The sequence below is a fragment of the Calidris pugnax genome, unplaced genomic scaffold (genome assembly GCF_001431845.1).
Source record: "Calidris pugnax isolate Ruff unplaced genomic scaffold, ASM143184v1 scaffold211, whole genome shotgun sequence".
NCBI lineage: Eukaryota > Metazoa > Chordata > Aves > Charadriiformes > Scolopacidae > Calidris > Calidris pugnax.
In genome coordinates, this window is record NW_015091083.1 from 3,577,748 (window position 1) to 3,587,287 (window position 9,540).

The window sequence follows — 9,540 nt, forward strand, 5'->3', positions numbered from 1 at the left end:
GTTCTTAAAGAACATAATCAGGACTATGCTGAAAGCAGCATCAGCCAGGTATATTTAGCCTGCTGCTCTGTGGATCTCCATACAGTGAACTATCATCATTTTTGTGCTTTTGATATATGTAAGACACATGACTAGTGTTTTTTCTCATGCTCTCTCCACACCCTCCCCTTCCAGACAGGCTTGGGATGATCCTTCTTCCAACTCCAGGTCCCGGCCACAGCTCAGGCCAATGTGCTGGTCTGGAGCATGAAGTTTCTCACTGGATGATGACTGTGGTGATGCCCTGTATCCTGGCAGATATCTCCCAAGCCCATCCAGCATTCAAGGTGCCATGTTTGATACTTTTGCCAGGAGGAGTCGCTCCTCATACTCCATTTGTGAAAACTCACTGCAGCTCTCCTTCTCCAGTTCCTTGCCTCCACTCTCAAAAGCAAAGGCCTGGGAGGTAGATGGAACAGGAAGTTGCTCCATGTGTTATTTCCCAAAGCAACTGTGAGGTTTTTCCTAACCTCTTTCCCTTTAGCAATAGGCTGAGAACCTGTTCTTCTGCCACCCCACTCTGATAAAAATCTCACCATCCTACCTTTTAATCAGTACTGGTGCACCAATTTATCAGGGTGGGATCTCACTGGAACTGCTCCCGGCTCTTGTTGAGTTTGTACAGTCACCACAGAGTAAGCTGCCTCACACCACAGCAAGCTATATTTGATCTCTACTCTGTAAAAGCCGCTGCTTTGCGCAGAGGCGTGTTATCTCCCAGTCCACTGAGTGACAGTATCTTGCCCCAGCAGAAGCAATAGCTCAGGGCTTCCACTGAGTTCTTGCTGCTTGGAGCAGTCAGGACAAAGCAGAAGTCTCCAAGTCCCCCCTAAATCAAAAGCATAGACTGCCCATACACCATATGGGTGCTACAAGCATTGATGGTTCTCAATATAGCACCTCTGTGCAGAGTGGATCATATTTGGGAGAACAGGTCAGAGGACCAGAGAGATGTCAGGAGCAGGGAGCTTGTTTGTTGATTTGGAGCTTGCATCGCCTTCAAAGTGCTCACAGCACATTGCCAGGACCACTGTAGAAACAAGCAATGTACATTAAAGACCATCACCTTCCCAGCAATAGGGATTAAACTCCACTTGCAAAAAATACGTCCAGGGTCAAAGCAGTGCAGTGGGAGAGCCAGAGTCAAAGCAGGGGTCGGATTGTCCTTGGGGCAATAGTTGGATGATAAGGGTTGCCATAGACTTCAGCAATGCTGAGTCCCAGGTCCCAGCACTCCACTGCAGTCAGAGTGAGTGACTTTCAGACCCACAAGAGCAAGAGAGTGGTTATGTATTTCTTGAAAACAGGTTTTACCCAAGTAGGCACATAGGGAGAGAATGTAAAGAATTGCCACCTCCATATCTGAAAAGTTGGACTCATTTAACAGCCTTTAAAATATCTTTTACAGACACCCTGCTATGTTAATAAGAGTGACTGGAAGTCTTCTTTGATTTTGAAAGATTTATAACAGGATAGGAAGAGAATGGAGTCACCAAGAGTCAGTCCTTAGGTGATTTAAATGACTGCTTATTTTATTCATCAGCCTTAGCAATAATTTACAGATGACATTGTAGCGGGACTATTCTTTGAGAGTTTGTGCTTAATGTCACTGTGTCTCAAAGTTTTTTGCTGACTACAAAAAGACACTTACAGTGAGTGCTACAGCAGAATAAGTCTGTTGTCTCAGGGATTTTCTCTTTTTTGTCAGTGTTTTTTTAAGATGTCCTAGGCAAAGAGTTGGAACATGTGAAAGAACAGGTTGATGGAGGGAAAAAGCAAAGAGCTATGTAAGGAAGAAACTCCATAGGGGCTGGCTCAGGTGAACAGTGGTCATCTGCAAGTCCCAGAGAAGACATAACAGAATTGCAAGGGACTTGTTACCTGTTGGGATAAAGCTTTTGGTGAGTAACACAGAAATGGAATCAGTTTAGACATACCACTTAGCATAGACAATTCGTTTGTGAAAATAGCAGTAGATTTTACAAAAAACTGTCTTCCAAGGAAATTTGGGAAAATGTGTTAATGACTTGAATTATTCAACTGGAATAAATGTTACATTTTAAAGCTGTCATTTGCTTGGGTGCTTTTTTACAATTTTTTGCTTATTAGTTTGATAAGGAAATTTCTCATTTACTTCTGAATATCCCTCAATTGGAGAGTAGTTAGTAGCACTAACTGGTTCACGTGTGAGCACTGTAGCCATTATAACTGATGCTGAAAACCAGCACGCACCATAACTCTTCAGTTACTTCCCAGTAGGATTGACAATCTTCCCCATGAAAAGTGTCGTGCCGGCTGCTTTGTCAGAAATCAATATAATGAAGGGCCTGTTAAATTTGATGGTAAAAGAAGGACGGAGAAGCCTGTTAAAGATTATGGCTGTGGCTCCTGCAGCCTCAGCTCCAGCCTCATCAACTTCCAGCAGGGCCTTGTGAAGTGCCTGCAGGGAAAAGGACCAAACACTGTGTTTATACATGGGAAAGCCAACAGAGAGAGAATAGACATGCTCTTCTTATGGAACATTTAGGAGAAGAAAGGAGTGATAAAACTCAATGGACCAAACTTTCTGGTGTGGTAAATCTCTAACAGCCTGCAACAGGAATGTTTTCCATGTCTGGACTGAATGGGGAAGGCCCAAAATAAAAATGGACATGCTGTAGACGCAACCTCACTGGTGCTGAGTAGAGGGGGATAACAACAGCCCATGCACTAGCTGCTTTATTTCCTTAGGTTGTTTGAACTTCCACTGGCAAAACCTTCTCTGTTATTTCAAGGTTAGTGGAAGACTATTTAAATACTGATACAGGGGCACTATTTGGCATCTTTGCCACATTAAATCATAGCTTAAACTGACATGGTGAAATTCTGCTAATGCAAACCGGAATTTTCCTGGAAACATTGAGAATATTAGAAAATTAGATACTAATCAGCACAAATATCATAATATACTCCTCGTTTATAACTTGACACAATTGCACATAAACAATCATATTCCAGTGCCAAGAAATAATATAAAATCTTGTCCAAATTTTCTGTATAGTTAATATACAGCCTTTTATTAGCAATATTAAAAAAATACAAAGGTGGGACAGCAGACTGTCTCTGTAGAAAAGCACAATTGCTAAGCAAACCCTCACATGGTATTGTGAATTTTAAATATAACTTCTGTATGACAAGGAGGGAAAGCAATCCTTTAAAAACCCTGGATATAATTGATCAGAGCAACAAGCCACCGCCCCATCACCAGCTCTGCGTGCTCACTTACTTGTGAAACCTGAAGATTATGGCTGCCACTAATTCCAGACAGATCAGCATTACTAGAGAATACTTCAGTAATGCCCATTTCATTGAACAGGTCTTTAACATCGTAAGACCCACTAATAGAAATCTTTGGTAACTGCAGATCTAATCTCCTGTTGAACAAAGAAAACAAAACAACAATGAAGCATTGCAGACTTGTTTCAGCCAGCAAACTGAATAGTATGTAATTCAGTGGCACTTGAAAGCATTCTTTTGATTGCTAATTTGTTTGATGGTAGCGTTTGTATTACTTGAGCAATTCTGGCATCCAGAATGACACGTCATCTTCTCGTAAGTACATTCTCCTTTTGATTTTGGAAATAGAAACTAATTTCTTCATTGCCACTCATCCCAGTGCCCCATACGCAAGTAGCAGAGTTTTGTGGTTAGAGGCTACAGAGAGTAAGCAGAACAATTGTTGAAAAGCTAAAAGAAAGGAAAAGAAGGATAAAATCTAAGACACAGCCAAGCAAATGAATTATGTTAACACCATAAAAGAAGATGTATGGTAGCCAAAAGATAGCCAGGCAAGTCTTAAGGCAGTTGTCACAATGCTGAATCCCCTTCTGACAGGTCAGAGAGCCTGCAGTTGCTCATTGATTATAAGCAAGCAGCCTGTGCTCTGGCTCATCTTAGGAATCACTTAAAATACCACTTTATGAAATTAGAACATTATATTCAGGAGGAGGCAATCTGAAATTAATGCTTTCTCTTAAAGATAATAATGTGTCCTCAAACCTAGCAATCCATCTACCTAGAGTTACCTGGTCTCAAGTTTGTTATCCCATTTACAAAGAGTTTCCTTGGAGAGAGCATCTTCCACTTGCTTCATCTTTCCATCATCAGGCAGAATAAGCAATGCTCGTGTAGTGCCCTTGTAAGGCATCTCTACCACCTCGCAAGAGAGATCATGGTCGTAGTAACTGTCATAGTCACCATTACGGTGCATCATGTTGACTTTAACAGATGTGTGTGTGTTCACAAAAAAATCATCTTCATGTGTACGCAAAGGATCAAAAGAATTTTGCCAGGCAGCTAATGGGCGAAAAAAGAAGACGTTGTACTCAAACATATAAAGATCATTAAAAATGACTAATATAAATCAGATGAATGGAAATGTTAGGACGCTGAAGGGCTTTTATGGGAGAAGAGGATCACTAAATCACTAAATCACTTCAACCTCCTGTATAACACACAATAAGACATTTTAGCTGTGCAGTAAGTTCAGCAGAGTGTGAGCAAGTCCTGTCTTGCTGAAAAACAGCCAAAGGTTGATAAGGACTGACTGAGAGAGTCCTGCTTCTATTGTAGTCATATGTTCCCAACGCTTGTGCATTTTATGTCATTTAAATTCAACCACTTAAACGTTCAGCCACATGATCTTGTTATGCCTTTCCTCTTATGCTGTACCTGACACAAGCTGACAGCAATCAGCCTGGTGAGGAATTCATCAATAGAATAAAGGACCCTAATGTTCAAGCAGGGCTTTAGAAGCACAAGCCCTCAACATGTTATGTCCCAAGTTTTCATGCAGTGTACCTAGTAGACCTACCATAGTACTGGGAACCCTGCAAGTGCAAGGATATCAGTTGACTAAGTTTGACTGGCACATACAGTCAGCATAGAAGTCGTGGAAACATCTTTATTCATTATGCCCTGAGACCAATGAGACTGTGCACAGTGGTTCCCTGTCTATAAGGCAGTTCACTAGAATGGCACTTCTCTGTCCACAACTTTCTGGACAACTGGGCCAAAATCAAGCAATCAATATTTCTCAATAATCAGCTACCCTGCCTTTGGCCAGATCTAATCTTTACTTTGAAGGTCCTGCACAGTTTAGGTCTTTCTAAATCAGCAACATTTCCCTGCAATTTTTATTTTCCATCAAAATCATCTACTGAAGTACTATTCTAAATATCTTACCTTTAAAATACATGTAGTTAACAAGAACCAATACAGTACTTGGATCAAGATGACCAATTAACTCAGGAATTTTCCCCTTGGTTTTCTCCTCTACATATTTATTGATATGCTTCATAGCTTCTTCTGGTTTATGGAAATCGCTAGAAAAAAATTCTGCACTATAAAATTGCATGGTGTCTTGCAAAAATGCCTCCTGTAGTTCATACCCAATAGCTGTAAAAAGGGCATTCCCTGTATTCAATGTGGTGTTAACATCAGTACAATTCAATACTGCTAAAACTTTATGAAAACTTTCATGTATATTATCCATGTGAGTCTCAGTCAGACAGTCAAAGCCCAGTCCTTCAAAAATCTGAGACCGGGTGGTTGACTTAGCACCGAGAGCCAGCATGGCAAAGGCAGTGGAGATGCTCATGGGAGAAAAGAAAACATTTTTATCAGCTTCTTTTGATATAGCCTGCTTGTAAAATCTAAATACAAAATCTGGATAGTTAGAGCCTTGCTTGTCACAGTTATGTATTAATAAATTTTGTGTTCCATCGCGCAGATTAGTATTGTTGACTTCATGGCAAATGTCTTCATGGTAGCAATGGGTTACGGCACAAAGAACAGCAAGGAGTAAACACAGGTACAGGAGATACTTCATCTTCTTTTCAGATTATTCTGTCACAAAACAAACAGTCATTAGATGAGCAGATAGTAATGATGAGCTTGGTAGTAAGAAATAATGAATAGTTTGTTAGCATAAATATTATATAGTGCAACTGTAAAGAACTAATGTACATAGGATATTTGAAGTGCCCATGGACACAAAGTCAATGTCAATAATAAATTTAACCAAATTATAAATTAAAATTTCAGGCATAATAAAACCATAATATTCCATTGTAATTGCCCTGAAAAGGCAATTCTTGTCTTCGTTGTTGATGAAAATATAGAGCCAAAGTCCATAATAATCTCTTTTAACAATGAAACTCTCTTTCCTGGATCATTGTCTCCTACAGGGTGCATCTAAACAAAAAAGTTACCATGAGGTAAGATGGGATATGGATTTCAAAGACATCAAATACTCCACAGTACCTGCCCAAACGTGGTATGATAAATGTGAGGAAATGTGAGGCAGGTGACTTTTCATGGGAAGTGGGATAAATTCCCTCACTTTCATCAGGGCAGCAGCACATGGACAGACAGCTATCATGGACTACCCAGCGCTTGTTAAATTCACACCCGTTTACTTCAAGATTTTGTACTCACATGGTCAGACACTGGCCACAGCTGATAAGTGATGGATGAAAGTCATCTACATAAACTTCAAGGCAAAGTTCAAGGCAAAAGCCTGGACCATCCTGTGCCATGGCACCAGGACACTTGGAAGTGGCCATAGAGACATGTGGGAAGCAGCAGGTTTGTACCAGACAATGAGATGCATGTTTGGAACAGACACACTCTTTTCAGGGGACTGCAACAACTGTTTCAGGGGGCTGTAACAACTTGTTAAATTGTGGTTTGTCCCTCACCATGAATTGACTTGTATGGGGTGTGTGGCTCCCTCTAGAGACACAGGAAGGACCTAGATCCAAGAGGAAAAAAAACAGATTCCATTTGGAATTCAAAGGACACTCAGGTCAACCCACTTGGAGATGACAGGTTTCTTCATTATGCTTGTTCTCCTAATGCTAACATGATATACTTCACATGAGCCTCCTAACCTCCATAGGAGCTGGAAAAAGTCTCTAGTTTACTAAATTCCGTTCCCTGCTATTCTGGGGAGGCATGTTATATAAACCGTCTTTAGAAACCTAACAAGCTATCTATAAAAATATTTTTGCTCTTGCAGCTTCTGTAATGAACATTTTTAGAAATTTTATGCTTTCATAGCTCCTCTTCTTCTGGTTTCTACCCAACACAGCCTGTTTGTACCTTTCTCTTCCAGGAATGCATTTTCCCATGTCCTGCCAAGGTGAAATTCTCTTGGTCCCATATTCATTCTTAGCTGTGAAAGGTGACTGTATCCACTATCTAAACAAGATTTAGATAGAGTTTCTGAGGGCAGCCCAAGTTCCAGGATTCTTGGTGATTAACCAGTTGCTTTATTTTTTTATTGGTATAGTGATCTTTCTTGTTTTATAGCAAACATATACACTAGCTGTGTGTTCTCTTATTTGTTAGGACCTGAGTATGCTGAGTATATGAGAGCAGACAGTGACAACTACAGCATCTGCAGTAAGAAATGGTAATGCTAAATTTTAATTTCCTTAAATCAAAAGATGGAGTATAGCCCTAGATGGGAATATGATTCAACTATTTGCATCTCTTTTAATCAGAACTCTTTCTCTTCCTCCCAGCAGAAAAACCCACAAAAGCAACCCTTATGTACTGCAGACAAATGAAGCAATCATGTAGTACCGAGAGTATTTCAAAAGTGCTTGCTGTTTAACATTTCATAGGCTGTTTTCCTCTAGTTATCTGAAATATTGCACACTTCAGTGAAAGAGGGAATAATTTTTGCCTGTCCATGACCACTTCCTGTGTCCAAATAGAGCTTAGCCTACATTTCAAAGAATTTCTGAAGCAAAGAGTATGGTTTTTCTGCAGCAAGTTTATACTGGTCATGGCTCTGATTTTAACTTTAGTTAAAAGATAAGTTAAAATTTCTCTTGGTATCACAGCTCTCCACAGAAATATTAAGTAATTTTCTTCCAGCAGTTGGGAAACACTGAACATTGTCATCAAGTTTTTGTCACATACTTTTCCCTTTAAAGATGTTAATCACATTCATTTAACATTTTGAAATAAGAAAATTTCAGTCACAGATACTTTTTTGTTATGATATCAAAGCTGAAGAAACTGGAAAGGTTTTATTAAATCTGGGGTGCATTTTTTATACGCAAATTGGAAATTCAGAAAATAATTCTCTGCCAAACCACAGATTAGTTTGTCTATGGGAATAAAATGTCTATAGTAATTAAATTTAAATTGTGGCCTTCCACCCACCCCCTACACTCACCCGAGTCCTAATTAGAGAGTATGGCCTTAGCAATTCAGTGGCTGTTTTATACATTAAATCACCAGGAGTTTGTAAATTGGACCTGGTTGTTCAGTCACTAGTGGGATTATGATAATTTTGAGTCACTGTGAAGGCTGTTTCTAACCTAAAGGGTAATTTCATCAGTATTCGGCTTTAACAACTACTTAATAAGTCCCCATGACTTCAAAGGTTATTTTATTCTCATTTCAGGCTAAGCGTATTTCCCCAGAACAGCAGGTCTCATTGGTACCCTGCATGTTTGCTTGATTAATATTTCATGGCAACATCCGCACACAACCAAGTCACAGGCAACCACATGAAATTAACATGGAACTTCCACCAACCACAGAAAGCATCATTTGCAAGTCTCTATGAAAAATGCATGTGCAGTACTTACAAAATCAGAAGCCCTGCTGCATTCAGCTGACCATGCTTTTGTCCACACTGCTACTTATACTGCTACATCATCTTCTGCTTAGTTTCCACGTTAAATATTAAACAGACATGATAAAAATTAGAGCCAACAACAAAAAAAATGATGAGGAAACAGAGCAAACATTGATGAAATAGGGTTTCCAAGGATCATCTCCCCAGTTCAGCCAATGGAGCTGACGATATTCAACCATCTGAATCACAGTTGTGACTTTCTATCTGTTGCCTCTGACCATGTAGAGGAGCTTAGGGGCAAAGGATGTGTACTTAGGGCCCTACTGGAAACCAGGAGGTTATGCCTGGAACCACTGGAAGCAGATGCTAACTCTTGGTGCCAGAAGTCAGACTTTCTGTGCTGTGCTGAAGCACACATGGACCTCACAGCCACACACCACAGCACCTCAGTGCTGCCGCAAGTCTGACCAGACCAAATCTGCCTCCTGATCCTTAGCCTGAATATGAACTCCGAACTAATTGCCTGTACCTTCTCAATCCAACTGTAATTGCACGCCATTGAGAGGGCATGTGATAGACACGTTTCCCTGATGGGTTTCCTACTCTGACTGATGTGGACCCTTCATACATCTCAGTTCTGTGTGCCTCTGAGTCAGTGCCCCGGGCACCTGGTGGGAATACATGAAGCAAGCTGTTTTCTCTACTCCCACACAAGCACATAGTACATGTGCACACTCACTTCTTCTCCTTGTCCCTCTCACACAAATTTAAATTGTTGGAATGAAATAAAGTACTGCTTGTTTCTATTAAGCTTTTCCAACAGGAATAAAATGCTAGTGGGTCAAGCTGACCGAATTTTTCCC

The 9,540-nt window shown here is 40.3% G+C and overlaps 1 protein-coding gene across 2 annotated transcripts; it reads right to left on the reverse strand.

Annotated features, from left to right (window-relative positions):
* Positions 1-1,545: 1,545 nt before the first annotated feature.
* LOC106897148 (serine protease inhibitor A3M-like) lies at positions 1,546-8,777 on the reverse strand. Of its 2 annotated transcripts, none has more exons than XM_014957579.1 (6): positions 8,688-8,777; positions 5,263-5,925; positions 4,104-4,374; positions 3,305-3,452; positions 2,272-2,479; positions 1,546-1,920 (listed from the first exon to the last, which is right to left on the reverse strand). In XM_014957579.1, the coding sequence occupies exons 2-5, from the start codon at positions 5,906-5,908 to the stop codon at positions 2,285-2,287; spliced, it is 1,260 nt and encodes a 419-aa protein (XP_014813065.1). In that variant the 5' UTR covers positions 5,909-5,925; positions 8,688-8,777; the 3' UTR covers positions 1,546-1,920; positions 2,272-2,284. The 2 variants fall into 2 exon arrangements, with proteins under 2 accessions (XP_014813065.1, XP_014813066.1); XM_014957580.1 differs by lacking the exon at positions 8,688-8,777 and adding an exon at positions 6,517-6,667.
* Between the last annotated feature and the right edge of the window lie 763 nt (positions 8,778-9,540).